Source organism: Motacilla alba, chromosome 4 (assembly GCF_015832195.1).
Source record: "Motacilla alba alba isolate MOTALB_02 chromosome 4, Motacilla_alba_V1.0_pri, whole genome shotgun sequence".
Lineage (NCBI taxonomy): Eukaryota > Metazoa > Chordata > Aves > Passeriformes > Motacillidae > Motacilla > Motacilla alba.
The window spans coordinates 24,957,211-24,974,723 of NC_052019.1; the positions used below are offsets into that span (position 1 = coordinate 24,957,211).

A 17,513-nucleotide genomic window follows, 5' to 3' on the forward strand; every position below is an offset into this window, starting at 1 on the left:
TCATTCTTGCCCTGTTGTTTTATTTCCCCTGATCTTAATAAAAATTTTGCTTAGGGGCTCACATATTCAGAATAATGGCTGCAGTAACAGGCTCAACTCCTAAATTATTTTAATCATTCTAAAACAGGGTTGGTAAACTCTACCTGAAGGTCTCACTTAACTTTATTCAGGTGTTCATTATCTTCAATGCATTACAAAAATTGAGGCACACATAGGAAAACTGATCTAACTTATTATCAGCCAAGAGACTTGACAGAACTGGAAACAAAACATACATTTTTCTAGCTTTCCTTCTGCTTAGAGAAAAATAAAACAAATGATAGTTCTCCTGAAACCTGATTTAATTGTTCAATGGAAAAATCCCATCAAGAAATAGCTTGAGTAGAGATGAACAGGCATACCTCATGGTGTACAAGAGTGTCCCATCATCCTGAATTCGTAGAAGCTTGTTTGGCATTGTCATGTTATGAGCCACTGACTTCTTCCCATTGTGAAAAAATGTATCTGGGGTCCAGATCTTGCTGGCCATTAGGTTGTTCAGTCGAAGAATGTTCATTGGGCCTTTAAATTTTAATCTCTCATCCTTCCATCTCTGACGGAAGAACACATCTATCGTGTATTCCTGTAATGGAATAAATATGTGGGTTTTTTTGACACAATGAAACACTAATCTGCTTTCTGAGAACAAAAATAGAAAAGCTTTGTTTGCAAAATTCCCTTGGCAAAATTGTCACGGGAGAACAATTATCACAAAAAATAGTATAGTACTGAGAACAATAAGCAGGAAGTCAGTGTATTAAGGGTATGACATTCTTCTTCATGATTGCTAGGTGTTGTTTTTATATTGAACTCTTTCAATATTTGTATCTGATATACAAAGTATCTGTGACCTGGGTAATTAGAGTAAACACAGTAAGGAAGGAAAGTAAGAAAAAAAACCAAAATATTAAATAGTTCTTTCAGTATCTTCTCCGGTAGAGTGACCCAACCTTTCAAGAGCATGGAGAATGGCTGAGCCTGGAAGGAAACAAGGCAACCCATAAGGGGTACATTATATTCAAGCAGAATGACGTAAGATTTTTCCAAAGAAGAATGTAAGGCTCTATAGCAGTGTGGATTTTATGAACAAAAGTACATAGGTAGGAAACAGCAGCTGATGATTAACAGGTGACACACACTGCCTGGTGACCCTCACTCTGATGCCCAGACTTGGGAAGGCAGTACAGTGGGAAGAAAAGGATGCAAGCAAAAACAGACTGATGACCTAGACCAGATGCCTGTGTCAACAGGCTGGGTATCCCATCTGGTGGGTTTCGTTGCTGTTTAGTTGGTTGCTGGCTGGGGTTAAACCACAACATAAACAAACAACAAGCTGATTAAACATTGATAATGTAAATTCATCAGCTATCCTCAAAATGGAACTGTAAATGGATTTCGTGTTTTGCTTCTGTCAGCACAGCATAAAAACTGGATATGCGAGAGCTTAAAAACTATGTTGGAAGCAAACTGTATTCGGGGTACTGGCAAATGCTACCTTGGTGCAATTTAGTTTTGTTGGACAGGTACAAAATGTGGTCTCATGACTTCAAAATATTAGTATGCTGCAACAGTCTGTGCTACTGCAATTGCTCTGCACAGACCATTTTCAAGTAAATTACTTTGAATGGACAAGGCCTGATAAAATTTAACCAATATAAAATTTTCAAGGGAAAAGTGACTTCAAGGAACTTATCAGCCTCCATCATTTTCTGCTGGCTCCCTTGTGTGCTGATTAACAAGGCTTAAGGTTCTTCTCCATCAATCGTACAGCAATACAAAAGGAGTGCTGACTAGACAGAGACAAGTGACAGCTCTCTTCAGCTCCTTTGGTCTGTGAGCCAAAGAGCTGTGAGGACCTTTTCCAGGTCAGGGCCAGAGGCTAAGGAGAGAATGAGGAATAAAGGAAAGAGAATTTTGTTATGTGAAGGAGCATGACAGGGGCAGGAGAGAAAGCAGTTCTCTTTATGAACAGTGACAAATGCAAAGAGATATTTTGGAAATTATGGACACTTATAAACTAATCTGACAAAAAACAGAAGCTCAGTTTTTAGCTATACCAAGAGTTCGCACATTAATGTAATAAAATTTTGTCATTTTTCTAATTAAAATTTGTATTTTTAAAATAATCTTAAATAAAACTAACACAACAGTACACTAAACATTTATTTGCTTGGTTTTCTTTAATCCTATTTTCTATTTTCGGTAATAATATTTTAGTAAATATATCTGTTTAATACAAAACTATGAACCTCTAAAATATGTATTTCTTTGATATTATACTTGATTTTGTTCCATACCTCATCACTGCTAGAGACACTGTCTCATAGCAAGTGGTAGCACTTCTCTATGATAGGTCACTTTTAATTGCCCTCTTTTATTTGCTGATTTATATGTTGTTTTATTAGTTAGATATCATGAGACTTAAAATCCCATTTACAAATAACCAGCTACCTATCAGTTCAGTTGCAGACCAGGGAAAGTGACAAAATGCATAATATCATGGAGGATCAGGAGCAGCAGGGGAGTATATGAAATATGGATAGAAATACCAGGTAATTAAAGCAAAATTGCCCTAAGAGCCTCCTTGTAGTTTTCATCTGAAGGGCTTTACCAATAAATCATTTTTATGGTAAGACTGATGTTTGAGGTATAAAGAATTGGGAAGAAGAGCCTGAAGGGATTAAGACTTTGAAATTTCACTGAAATTCAACAGAAGTGAGTGATACATCCTACAGGTTCTTTTGACAAACACCTCTGCACATAAATGATTAGAATATAAATCTGAACCTTTTTGCAATGTTTCCATCAATAAAGAACTTCAAAGATCCTGCTTTTTTACTGTCTTCCAACATTCATAAAAAGAATTACAAGAGAAATAAAATAGAAAAAAAGAAAAAAAAGCAGGCATGAAATGTTACTAAATCAAAACAGCAACATGTCACAAAAACCTGCATCTGCTGCATGGCAACAGCTAAGGAAGTAGAATGAGCAGGAAAGAATGAGCAGTAAAATGAGCTGCAGCCTCGAGAGATCCTACTGGGAAATCTCTGACTGATCCAAAGGTAATGGTTAATGGCTCAAACACTGTTAAGGTAATTACTGAAGGACTTTGTCCACTATGGCAAACTGTATAAAGAAGCAACTGCTCATCTGAGACCACAGAACTCCCATCTCCCTCTCCCCAGTATGCCTCTGTGAATTCCTGAAAATCTGGAGAGTAAGTTAAGCCTCCAGATGGGAACTTGAGATAAGCTAAAGGTGCTACTATTGTTCCATTATCTCAGGTCTAAGGAGAAGTAAACAAGGCTGAAGCAATGTATCCACAAAAAAAGCCAACTCCACAGATATGCTGAAAATAAGCCCTGGCTGGGTCTGGCAGGGGGAGACCATAGCTGCCAGACTCATTGCTGGGGTCTTCCACCTGAGGACTGCACATGATCTGCAGTTGCAACAGATCCACGGTGTTGAAAAAGACAGTGTAAAGCTCCCCTCTCCAGGAGAGATGTCTGGGCACTCCCATGTAAACCTGAACATATATTAACCAATTGTTAATACGAACATACCTATCAACTCTATGCTTCGTGGGCTTCCCACACCCCTGGCATATCAAAACTGTAACCATCACTTTTACTAACAAACACTGAAATTACATCAAGTCTTATTGTAATCCATGTGTGGTGATATCTTTCTATTCTCCTTTCCTTCTCTTTCTTTCAATTCCTTACAAATTTTCTGCAGTGTTATTTTTATGCTTTTGTACTGCTATATTGCTACTGATGCTAATAACCAAAATGGCTACATACCCCCTTTCCACTGCAACCAAAATGTTCCAAAATTAACTCATATATACATATACATATATATGTATGTATGTATGTGTTTATAAACACTACTCATTCAGTGTTGTTTCACCCTAATCTGCTCCCAGGATCAATTAATAAGAACCTGAGTTACCCTCACCTTTAGGCTGGTTTGTAACACCATCCAGTCTGTGCTGGAGATCTTTATTTCAGAACGTCTCATTTAGAAGATGGAAACAGGGGATAAACCAAGGTTGGGTGTGAATGATGACAAACACCTTCTGTTTCCATTTACCACAATAGTAGCAAAATCTCACATAGTTCTTAAATAACTTATCTTTCTACAGACTTCTTTGCAATTTTTTTTCAATGAAACTATTAGCATCACAATTTTGTCATTGTCCATTTAAAATGATTATTTAAAGCAAAATAGAACCCCTGCCTTTGCATCTCACTGCTATATTCACTGATCCTATGTTCCCTTCTGTGCCAAATCTATTCTACTTATGATCATTAATATCTCTACTGATGTTTACTATATTAAAAAATGAAAAAATAGGAAGGTATTGAAGTACATTGAATATAATCAATATGATAAAAAGCCAGCTACAAAAAGCTGCTACTTAAAGATTTTGAGACTAATTCCTATTTGATATATTTGATATATATCACTTTGTGATAAATGCTGTGTAATGTTTTCTTTTCAGTCAAGACTAATGTCCATGACAAAGGCAAATCTGGACTCCAGAAAAAATACTCAGATTAATACTTGATACTAATTTCATTCATTCTGCAAATATTCTCCGACAAAAAACACCTGTTCTCTCTGGATATAACCTAACCACTCTGCAGTGGATGTAGTGCAGTATCTCCATAAAAGCACAGGAGCATACTTCCAGGTCTTCAGAGGACTCCTGTGATCATTTCTAGACAAGAAAATGCTGCCTACTGTGTAGTGTCTAAAATGGTGCTTATACAGCCAGACTCTAATGCAGTATGATTAAACATAATCTTTGAAATATGTGTTATACTACTTTACATGAAATTTTAGGTACAGGCACTGAGATTCTTGCTACAGTTTTAAGAAGCACTTGACCCTCTGCTAGTTCAATGAAGAATAAAATGGTGAGGAAATTGTATTCCTCTTTCAATATGCAGTTGCAGATGCATAACAGTATGCACCATATAAAAAAGATGCTAGTGTCTCTGGCAGAAGCTCTAACTGACCTGAGTGTATAAGCAATCCCTCCCCACTACATGACAGACTTTGGTTTTTTTTTCTTCCTAAGGCCAGATTTGTATCTGTTCAAAAAACAAAAAAATGTACTCTCATCCTTTCCAATAATGGTTGGCAGATTTTGGCAGTTTTAGCATCTGGAGTAAAGATGGACATGTTCCAAATATCTCAAAAATTGTAAGTGTCCATTAGCAAGTAGTATTGTCCTGAAGCAGATGGAACATTTTATTAATTACCTTCTGGAACACAGCATTTTGTTTAATGAATAGTTCAAGCCACAGTTCCTCACTGCCTACTTGTAAAAATTTTTCTGAGTCATTTATCTAAAGTATATTTGTCTTTTTCCTGACCACTCTTAAAGCCATTAAGGACATATATATATATATATATAACCACAAAAACAAATTTTAAATACTGTAAAATATAAAACTTTTAAAATGCAAATAAAAAAAATGAAAAGCAAGCAAAGGGGAAATGGCACATATAGCTTTTCACTGAGTCCTTAAAACAGTTAGAATTACTGTGGTTGATACACTGATGAGACAGTTCAGATTCAGGGACCTAAATCATGCCTAGCTAATATAGGGACTGCATATTAATATTTATTTTTACATCAGTATAATTTCTTCATTTTAGTTCTTAAAATGTACATTCTTGTTTTCATATCTGCCTTAAGGAAATGTGCAATTTTTCTTTTGGATTTGTTTAAAAACATTAACAATCTTACTATGTAATTGGTGCAGTAGAATACTAACATGATTGTTATGTATCTAAGCATCAAAATTACTTTCAAGAAAACCAAGAAGGAGTTTAGACAGAAGGTTTAAAAAAATGTAATTAGTCAAAGAAAAATAATCTGCCCATTATATGCACTCTCACCATAACCTGATATTCATCGGTGTGATGCATGTAAGTTTGTGATGCAACTTCTGCTATTCAACTTATTAAACCTGCACACTAGATATTTTCAGTGAGTGCTGAAATTAGCTTTACAGTAGGAGGATCACATCATTAGTTGGTTGTCTTGGTGGTTGTCTCTGTGGGCAGATCCATGCAGGGTGCAGATGGCACAGAGGACTGACACTACAGCAGTCTGCATAAGCTACTTCATCACTGCACTGCTTGGCTTTACCTAGGTCCACCTACCAGAACGGACAAACAATCCATCTCACTTTCTACTTTTCTCTTCTCTAAAAACAAGCCATTGTCCTACAATATGAGGACTGAAAGAGTTCTCCTCCAAACCCCCTCAATGCTCCAATCATAAGCACTGACTACTCAGGCTCTGTACAAGCACTTGTCTATCAACATCAAACCTCACTGCACAGACAAATAAACTGAGTCCATTTTCTCTTCTCCAAAACCTATCTCCTGATGTGTACACAACACAGAACATGGAAGGAAACAGCAGACAGACAGAAATTCCCTTCAGGTCTTTCAGAGTGTGGATCTTACATACCAGTGACTAGAATCCTTGAAAATATTCTGATGAAGGAGGATTCTGGTTTGAAACTGCCCTGTTGGTTAGTTTTTATCAAAACCCTTAACAGCCCTGTTAAAAACTGAAATACAATCCCATCACTGCATTTCAAAGGAATTTTGAATTTCATTTTTAAATATATAAGTAATGTCTGCCAGATACATATGCCCTTTCATACTATCAAGAATATGTGGAATATTTCTAGGGAATTGCAGCACAATTTTTCTCTACTTGAAGAACTCAATTCAAGCCTTTTATTTCTGCCTAATCTGTCAACTTCAGTCATTTTTGTCTAAGCATTTAATCGAAACATGAGGTATTAAAAAAAAATCTGGATAAAATGTGTTTAACCAGTTTGAATGATAGCGTCTAGGGAAGAGAATGTCTTTCTAATCATATTCATTTATGAAAAGGACCTTCTCAGAATAATTTTTCTCTCTTTATTTTCCATATACGTGATGTAGAGTGAACTCTGAGTCTAAAAGAAGCAACAAGGAGGGATAAGAGAGTTCTGTAAAAGATACAAATAGGGATTGCTTAGAAAAGAGACTACAGGATGTTTTTCTGGTGTCATTGAAAATAAAAACACTTGTCATTATCCCATTTTTATTCAGACATGGAGAAAGAGCAAAACTGAAACACAGTGGATGCCTGGTGCCAGGAAAAGGAATCCAAACAAAGGTAAAGAGAGAGCTAATGGCAGTGACAGGCTTGGACACAGCCTCTGACAAATCAATCTCCAATACTGATTCCCTTGGCAGGACGTTGCGCAGAGGAAAAACCCTTCCCAACAAAATGAAAGGACAGAAACTCTGCAAGAGATCATGTGAGATATTTTCATCAAAATTTCAGCGTATGGATTTAACTTGCAAAGGCAATTACCTGAGCCAACAATCTATTGACTTTTCAGAAACATATCAATTATAAAAACACAACCTAGATGTTGTGTTTTTTCCCCAATTCTCCCAAAAAATTTCAAGTGTATTTATTATTTCTTTTACTCTTTAGTCTTCTCTAACTGAGTTCAAATAATAGCTACATAAAAGTAATTGCAGTACTTTTTTTAAATCTTTTTGAAAAAAAAAAATCATCTTGATGCATTCCCTTATTCTGTCCAGACTTACATATCACACCAGGTTCTCTTAAATTAAGGAATTCTACCTAATAATTAGACTCTGAAACAGAGCTAAAAATAAGTCATATAGAAAAAAATCCCCAAACAAAATCTGAAATACAAACTGAAATAAGGAAGTCTGAAAAACAGACAGAAAAAAAAAGAAACAGGGTTCCAAGTTCAGTCATTATCTCTAAAGAACCAACTTCAATTGTAGTGATGAATTCTTTAACAATCTCTCTGATTATTTCTGTATTTGACTTTCAGTCTTCACTGAAAATTTCTATTCTGGCTGTATTTGAAAAATAAGAAACACTTATTGACATTTCAGTTGAAAACTGATGAGATGGAAGTGTGTGTAGTGATGAGCTAGCCATGTATGACGATCTCTACAGAGAAATGTTCCGGCTCCTTGACTTCTAAGTGAAAAATGGGAAGTCTATCATCAAGAAATTAGGAAAACCTGTTGTTTACAAGCAACTTGGGAATAAAGGTGCAACCACAGTAAACAAAACTCCCCAATAACACTGAAAATCTAAGACTGCAAGTTGAAATACAAAAGCTTCAGAAGGCTTCTTAGTTTTAACATTCAAGCTAAACTGATTCAAGTCCTGACACCTACTAGGCGTGTGTTGGAGGAAAGCAGTAAAGAGCGTCCCCAACGACAATCAGAAAGTGTTCTGAGGCAAAATTTGCTACATGTTGGCAAATCTTTCTTCACAGCAGACCTTATATAAAGGGTTTCAGTACCTACATAATCTGTCTTACATAAAATAACTATTGCTTGAGGAGTAAATAGGTCTCATTTTTATATATATATATATATATATTTTTTTTTTTCCAATTGTGGATATCAGGACTTAATATGTTTATGGTTATGAGAGAATTTTAAGAGCCAAATTGTCAGGAGAGCCTGGAAAGACACCAAGTCAGAGAAAAAGAGGTAAAAATACATTGCTTTCAGTGATGAAATTCAAGTTAGCAGCATGTAGATTTATAATGATGGTACAGTCTACCAGATTTCAAATAATTAATTTTTTAAAATAGAAAAATAATCAGGTTTAACATTTAATCCTTTTATATCCTACAAATCATAGTCCAACCAAGTTCATCCTTTACCTCTGAATTTTCAAATATTAGACATTTTTATCTCATGATAAATGCTTTAATTAGCCTCTGTAACAAGAATTTAGTTATAATTCTTCAGAAAATTAAGAGATGCTTTGTTTTTCAGTTGTTCTGTCCAATTTTTCACTTGTTTGTTTTTCTAAATAATGCAGCTTTTCTTCTCTCAGGCTAATGTCAAAATAAATTTTTATCACTGATTGAGTTGGAAGCCTATAAGGCATAGCATCACCATACTGAACTTGAACATTTCTGAGAAATAATAGCTCAAAAAGACAGAAGAGTGAAAGTAAAATCTGTTTAAATCCATATTTTGCTTTGCCTTCCTTGATTCTCACTAGTTTGCAAAAGGAAGTTGAAAATCCTTATATATTGGCACTGCATATTTGACATTAAATAGAGTTTTGGACGTACAATAGCTTTTCTTTGACACAAATTATATAGATACTCAAATATTTTTGTTCATTTGAAGCACAGTTTGCAACAGACTCCTGGCCAAGAGAGAACAGATTTGGTAGCTGACTATTTTGGTCAGAACAGAGAGTAGCATCTTTTGAACTTAGTCAAAATGTTAACCCACTACAAGGACCAAATGTTTTTTACTCTTAACACATTCGGAGAAAAATCTCAGCCTCAGCTTCTACTTCCTGAATTTATCAACAGCAACTTCAGCTAGCTTAAAATCAGCCAAAGATCAAATTCCCCTGGACACAATGATTTTTTGGCAAAGTTGTGATACTGAAAAATACAGAAAATTTGAATAAAAACCCCCACTCAGCAATGACTGAGTCACAGATCGAACACCATACCACATCACCATTAATGGGAACAGCTAGTGAGGAAAACAGAAACCTCACAAATTCATAGCAATGCAACAACAAAGGTTAGAATTAAATTTTACCTACTTTGTGTATCAACTCCACATGAGAACTGTGTCCTTAGCTCAAATCCACCCATCACTGCCTGTCACTTCCTTCTTCCATATTGTAAATGCATATTAAACATATTTCATGTCAGTGAGTCCCCTTTCTGTTTTCAAAAGCACCCCTCTTCTTCTAAGCACCGTTATTCTTCACAATATACTAACCAAGGAGGAAAAAACAATCTTCAAAATAGACTATGCAAAGGGGCACAGTCACACACCTGATGAATTTATTACTATAAGAAACTGCAGTGGAAGGATTCCTAGGGGCAGCAATAATCCTAAGAATTTTGGGCAACAGCAGCGTTCAGCCTAAATACCTCACGTGACTGAGGGCCTCACCATTCACATTGTGCCAGCAGAGGACTTCAGGAGATGGGACCCAACCTTCCTGAAAAAATCTGAGCTTGGGATCCTCTAAAAATTCTAGAGGACATGGGAAAGAGTCAAAATTATTCTTCCCATAAAGCCTTTTAAGGATGAAATTTTAAAAAATATAATATCCAGAGTTTCCAACATTTACAGAATAAAATAGCAATGAATTCTGTGTATAATAGTTTAAATTATTGATTCAGTCCTGATTGATATAATAGTTTGATTCAGCTCCTAAATGAAAAAGTACTCATAGTTAAAACTCTGATGTCACCTTCATGTTCAACAGAATATGTGATGGCTTGGAAGCTATTATTTCAAAACTCACACGTTGGATTTTTCTCATTGACTGCTCATACGTTTCAAAATTATTTTATAATTATCAACAGAACAAGCTAAATTAACTCTGAAGCTTGTAGTAATAAGAATTAAACTGCTCTTACTTATCTATCTACTTATCTGCAAATAAACCTACCCACTAGAGTAACAGCTGTCATTCTGATGCACTGCACTCTGCTTTATTAACACCTCTGCATAGATCTGTTAGAGCTGCAGCATCTAAGGGCCTGACCCCTTACTGCACTGTCTATATGTCTATGCAAATACACACCCAGAGCTCTCCATACCTTCATCCACTGATGTCAGAAGTGTGTTGGGAGGGAGGGAATAGGCTCAGGGAGCTTTCATTACTTTGCCATTTAAGCACAGATGACTTGCACAGCCTAGGGTAAGTCTCCTTGTGGCTCAGTAATCATTTTGAAAATGGATTGGTGTCATCTTCCTGTTACACAGGGCCACCATAAATGCAAGATTTCACCATTCTAAAGTCATGAGATGCTAGACTAACATGGTCAAGATGTTCATATCATCTTTGTGCATAGCTGTGGATACCTTTTTTACAAAATTATTACAAAATAAGAATTATTTCATAAAAATAAAATGATTAGAAAAAAGCACCTCAGGAGAATCAGCAACATGTACGGTAATAAAAACAAAAGTCTATTTCTCCTGTGAAATCACCTTTCATGGCCTTTCATGTGAAGTCTTACTCATGTGTTCATAACTTTCAAAACAGAGCTTGAAAACTATCCCACATTAAAAAAAAAAAAAAAAAAAAAAAAAAAAAAAAAAAAAAAAAAACCCCACCAGAATATATTTTCCGAAGCTATGATTTACCTGGTAGTCAGCAAGCAAATAATTTTTAAAATGTTCAATGTACCATGAAAAATTTAGCTTCATAAACATTTTCATTACATCATAATGTTCCCTGTTTTGTATGATGCATAACCTGATTTTTTTAATAGAAAAAGAAATGTTGTCTGATTTAAATAATATTTTAATATCTACAGATACACCGAGGTAGTATTTAATATGTCTCATACATAATAAAGAATATTTGAAACACTTCAAAAATAATTTCTTGCAGAATTGGCAAGGGTAGTGTGAGAGATTGAGATGTTAAAGGCTAATGGCTCAAGCAATCAGCCATTTGCAAAAGCAGCAGGTGCTTTGCTGAGGATGAGCACAGCAACAGCCCAGGTGCAGAGGGTGTGAGCACCAGGGGAGGACCATGGCAAAGCAACCTTTGCTCACCAAGAAGCTGGGGTTTGAGACAGGTAAGGGAAGAAGACAAAAAGAAGTAGATCCTGAGAGGTGGATTAATACTTTTTATCATGCTGATGTCCTTCCTTATAGAAGTGGCTCAGTTGTAAAACTCCTCCCCACCTGGGGGACATACTGGGGCATTCACAAATAGGCCTGAAGATGTTCATCCCATCTGATGGGGCATAAGGGGCTCAACTGCACTGACTGAGAGGCAGTTGTCATGTCTTAGAAGGTGTCATAAACCATCAAAGACCCCCAGAATAATTCCTGGGATCTTCCACCAGAGGACTGTGCAGGATCCACAGTGTTGCAACAGATCCAAGGTGCTGCAAAAGACAACATAAAACACCCCACCCCAGGGAAGGTGTCTGGGCACTCCATATAATGATAAGCACATTTAAACCCTCTGGAATTTGTGTTTTGTGGGTTTCCCCCACTCCTGATGTATCAAGATACCATTTAGACCAAAGGACATCAAAACTGTAACAATCGAGTCTTGTAACTAAATCCATGGATGGTGATATCATTCTGCTCTCATCCTTTTCTTCTCTTTCCTTCTCCCTTTCTTCTCAAAATACATTGTCAGCCAGACTAAAAAATTCCTGTCAGTGCCTCATTAAGTGCCCTGTGTCTGGACTTGTTAAGGTAGGCTAAGTTTAAGTTTGCCAAACTAAAGTTTGTGAAGTACTTACTTTGCCTGGATGTTGTTTTAACATCAGTCAAGTATCTCATTCCATGAGATACATTTTGCAATGTTCTACATTTTCTACATGTAAGAAAACATGTTCTACATTTTGCAAGTAAAAATTTGTTGTTGACTCTTCTGAGAATCTTGTTTTCTCCTACACATTGCCCAGAGTCAATTAAACCACCTTCCCCTAAACCAGGCAAGTGAACAGGAGCATAACAGGTAAAGTAAGTTTGAAACTGTCCTTCCCTTTCCTTTCAGAAAACTATATCCATCCGGTCTTTCTACCCAGTGTGAAACATTCTCCCTAATCTCTGTATTGCCTACAAACCATTCCCTATAATCCAGAGCAATATTCTGAAAGTTTCTTTCTTTTTTAATGTCACTGACTTCTTTAAATGCTTACTAAACAATGCAAATTATCAAGAACAGATCTGTAAAACCCCACAATCATGTTGATGATCCAGCTTCCAAAGCTATGTCTTTCAAGAAGTTTAATTTAGATTTTACTCCCGTATTGCCAATATTAAGAGTGCTCCTTTCACTCCAGGTTTTCATGCAAGAGGAATCCAGTTCATCCATATCAAGATTTCTCCAGAATATAAACCAAAGTACAGTCAGTGGGACAATCAGAGGATTTACTGGTCTAAACTAAACAGCTAACACAGGCACACTTACCATGTAAAGTCCATAAATCAATTTCCAAATTTCAAACTACATGGGGTTTGGCACATTCTGATTTCAGTGAAATTGTTTCAAATTCATCCGTAATAGGTAAAAGAAGAATACAAGTTTATAGGAAGTTTATATATATCTTACACCATTTACCCAAATATGCAAAAGATTCAGGAACTCACCATATCAGTATCTGACACAGGTCCAAAACTGGTCACATAGATGTTAGTGAAGACTTCAGTAATACTATCTGATACAAAAAGAAAAAAAAAACAAAACAAAAACAAGCAAACATTTTAAATTTATAATATTTTTTCTAACTCTTATGTAAGATTATGGGACATTCTGAATAGGTTTCTCTCCTTATTTACTACCCCTCACTAGTGTCCTGTTGGAAATACTGGGGGTTTCTCTCCCACTTAGTACAGAGGTTAACAAACAAGCATTTGTCCCACAGAGTAGTTTGTTTAAGTTTGTTCAGTGATACAATCACCAGCAGCTACACACAAATATCCCGTTTCTCTACCAGCAAAAATAGCCACAGCCTCATGGACTTAACATGGAAGGAGAGTTTGGAACACAAAATGCCTTTGTTCCAGAGGTGTTACCTCTGGAGGCGCAGATCTCTCCTATTAAAGCCTTTCTAGTTGAAGGCTGTTTTCTACATTCTTAATAACTTTTGCAAAGAAAAAGACAAGAAGAGGAAATTATTGACTGTACCAAATGTAACAGAATAGCCTCCTACTTTTCAATTGGGTGTGTTTTTATTTTAACATAACAGTTCCTTTCCTTGATATGCAATGCTCCTGATCCATTGCTGTGGTACTGTGAACACTTTGAGAAAATGTCCTTCCTAATCATTGCAGTCAGACAGCCATGAAATCAGAGTATTAGATATTGTACTGCAGGGAAAAATAACTGCTTAGTTTTCTATCTTCAGTTTTCAATTAGGCTCAAAATAGAATGATATTCACTAAGAGGGGTAGCATGCATAGGAAATTTCTTAACAGCGGTTGCCAACCACAGTCTGCATTCTAGACATACAGTCAGCATTCTAGACAGTCAACACAAGGAACTCTCTGCCTTAAAGCCAGCTGCTGATTGGAAAAGAAAAATTTGAATATAACCAGGTGCAATTTGACTCATCACAGAGTTTTCCATTCCCAAAAATAATACAACTGCCTGTTGTATGAGTGATCCTGCCGTTAAATTATATTTCCATATTTATTCATTATTAAATGTGGGTAGCTAATAGTTCCTATTTTCCTGAAAGCTGTCTTTTAACAAATACATGATGCAAGCAAATTTTACTTCTAATTATATACAGTATAATCCCTGCTCCTCACTGGGAGAAACCAGTGGTGCTCCCTCATGACAGCAGTCTCTCTACCAGCCACCAGGAAAAGGCCAGGACTGACCCATAAGCAGCTGAATGGGGAGCAGTACATTTTCAAAGGGATGTAGCTGCAAAGATACAGTGATTTCAAACAACTTCTGGAGCATGGGTGAGGAATATTTATCTGTTCTCATCTATAAGGAAACTTCTTTTTTCAGCCAAATGCTAGAATAGACTTCAAAAAGCCCTTCCTACCAAAAAGAATCATTTTTCCCAGGATCATGTCTGCTTTTTAAGCAAATAAATAAAGACTGACTCCTAAAATTCCTCTGCATGTCCTGAGATATGTATATTTGTATGATAGAGACTTCTGGAATCCCTTATGAAGCATCCTTACACAAGCTGAGTTGATTTCTACTCCAAACTTCTTACAAACAAATTTTAAGTCAGTGGACAGAAAAGGTGCTGAGTCTGCACTGCTCTTGCTATTCAACAAGGATGAAGTACAGGTATGGCTGAAGTATCCTACAGAAGTCACAAGTACATTTCAGAGCACTAGAGACTTCATGCTGCCCATGGAAGACTCTCCAGAAAAAAAAAAAAAAAAATATTATTATCTCCAAATGGTTACCTGGCACGGACTGGAATGAAATGGGAGAGTGACAAGAATGCTACTCTTCAGGAGGCAAAATGGAGCTGCAGGGACTTACTGTGAAATTTGACCTGTACTGTGATGACAATACAAAATATTAATTATAATTCCATGAAAAGCACTGGTGTTACAAAAATATGACTGACAATCAAGTATCCTAACAGCAGAGTACCAAGACTAAATTCAAATATACTTGCAGAATTTGAAGGAACCCTACTATAGGCAACAAAGTCACTTGGCAAATTACCTGCACACTCCCCACCCCCTAAATGCTTGGAAACATGGTCCTCTTGTAACCTCACTCTATAGCTACCAGTTATTTGTATGTGATTTATTATTTGACACAGAGGAATGATTTTAATATTTGCATAGAGTAAACTACAGGACATGGAATCTTCAAGCCTGCCTTCCATTCCAAGTTTCAATTAAAAAAAAATATTCTGTTATATGATTTCTAAACTCTTCTGGATCTAATTTTCCAAGAGAAATGAGCAGAGAAGACAGAGAGGAGAACAAACATATTGACCACAAGTTATGCTATTAGAACAGTCTATCGATTCCCCCGGTTGGTTTGTGTTAAGAAAAAGTACACTAAGGAGGAAATGGAAGTTTTTTATATTTTTGCCTCTTATTTTTCCAAATTCTGCATAGTTAAGAAGTTTCTATTCATACCCTACCTTCAAGAAAACAAGTCCTTAAAGACAAAAGAAACTGAAATGTAATAAATTTTGAATTACTCCTGTTACCATTTGTGTTAGCAGCCTGAATCTTGTGTTTGTTTCTTCCTTGTTACTTTACATGGTGCTAAAATAAAGGTTCCTCTGAAGTAAAAATTTGAACTCGAGGGTTCAGAATCAACATCTCCAAAAACAAAAAACACATCATCCTTTTTTTATAATAAAATATTGTAGCTATTGCTTTGAAGGAGTACATGCTTGTCAAACAAACAATTCAGAAGCACAAAGCACAGTTTCAAATGGGCTCTCTAATCAAAATTCATCCAGCAGGCATCACAGTCATAGGCTTTTTATAACTCATATTCTGTCAAGAACAGCACCAGTCATCGTACTTAGCCCACCAGAGATTCAAACAGTTCTGGATCATCAGTTCTTGTGGAAAAGCCAAGGAATCTACTCAGTTAAGAGATGTTCATGCAACACGTGTTTGCATAAAAATCTAGTTTGCTTTTTTGAGAAAAGGACAAGTTTTTCCTACTGGGATTATAAAATTTGTTTCTTCAAGTGACATGTACGCATGTAACTAAAAGGCCTGATTTTCAAAAGTGCTTAAATCAATGGAGGCCCATATTGAAAAACAGTCTAGATTTTAAAGAGCCCTCTGTTGGGAGGAAGGGGGGCGGATTCATTTATACTTGTGGGCTCTTAAGTTATTCTGAATCACTGCTTTTGAAAGTTATACAAAGAAATGGGAACAGCAAAGGGTAAGGATATCATTTCTATTTAAGATGCTTCTTTTAAGGGAAAAAATCTCAGGCAAAGAATATAGCATGTAGCTGCCACCATCACATGAAGTACTCTCAAATTCTGCAAAGGCTATTACAGCACCATTTCTAACTTGCTTTGGTAATAAATGTTAAAAAGAAGCCCTATCTGACTTAGATCAGACCAGTTTCTCAGATGATGAAACCAAGGGTATACTGAGAAAATATAGTCAATAAAGTTAATGATAAAGGAAGGAAGAAAAGCACATCCTGTGCAATTGAAAAAAAAAAAAAAAGCACTAATATTAAGATCATTAAGATCATATTACACATGGTTCTCAAACACTGGTTTATTCTGATTCCCCTTCCTTACTCTAACTGACATGGTGTCATTACCATAAAAAACAAAACAAAACAAAACAAAACAAAACAAAAAAAAAAAAAAAAAAAAAAAAAAAAAAAAAACCAAAAAAAACCCTGAAAGGAAGAAAAAGCCTTACATATAACAAATTGCAGAAGATTTATACATTCTTATCTGTCCTTAGCTGGAATGTTTGCTGTGTACTTTAATTACATCTAGGATTTTAAAAAGCGTTAATTACAACAACTCCTCTATGAAGATAATAATTTTATCATCTTCAATTTTCCTTGGGAAGCTGAGGCAGAAGGATTAAATTACGTGTAAGTAAGGTGAAGTACAGGTGTTTTCCAAGTCAGGTTACAGCTGTCCAGCACTAAAGTAACCACACTGGAAAATGTCAACATCATTGACTTGTCAAAAAATTAGAAAAGTGGTTCAGAGCACAGCTAGAGTTGGTATCAGTGGCATCACCAGTTCCTCTATGCCAACTCTCCAGTTGTTGGGATACCCTTTCTGATGGTCTGAAACCCTGCTGACTTGTTCCTCAGCAGAAGAGCTGGCTCAGCTGAAGTAGGCTGCTGGGCAGAGAATTTGCAGTGGCTGAAGTCTAAAAGAACCCAGGCTGAGTAATGGAGATGATCAGAAAAGTCAGTTGAAAAGGCTCCT

General features: G+C 36.1%; 1 protein-coding gene across 3 annotated transcripts in view; it reads right to left on the reverse strand.

The window, feature by feature from the left end:
* GABRA2 (gamma-aminobutyric acid type A receptor subunit alpha2) overlaps positions 1-17,513 on the reverse strand; it is a 65,263-nt gene that overhangs the window by 25,211 nt on the left and 22,539 nt on the right. For all 3 annotated transcript variants that reach the window (XM_038134871.1, XM_038134870.1, XM_038134869.1), the window contains exons 4-5: positions 13,240-13,307; positions 402-622 (exon numbers count right to left, since the gene is read on the reverse strand). In XM_038134871.1, the coding sequence (XP_037990799.1) occupies positions 402-622; positions 13,240-13,307 (289 nt within the window). The remainder of the gene's footprint in view (positions 1-401; positions 623-13,239; positions 13,308-17,513) is intronic.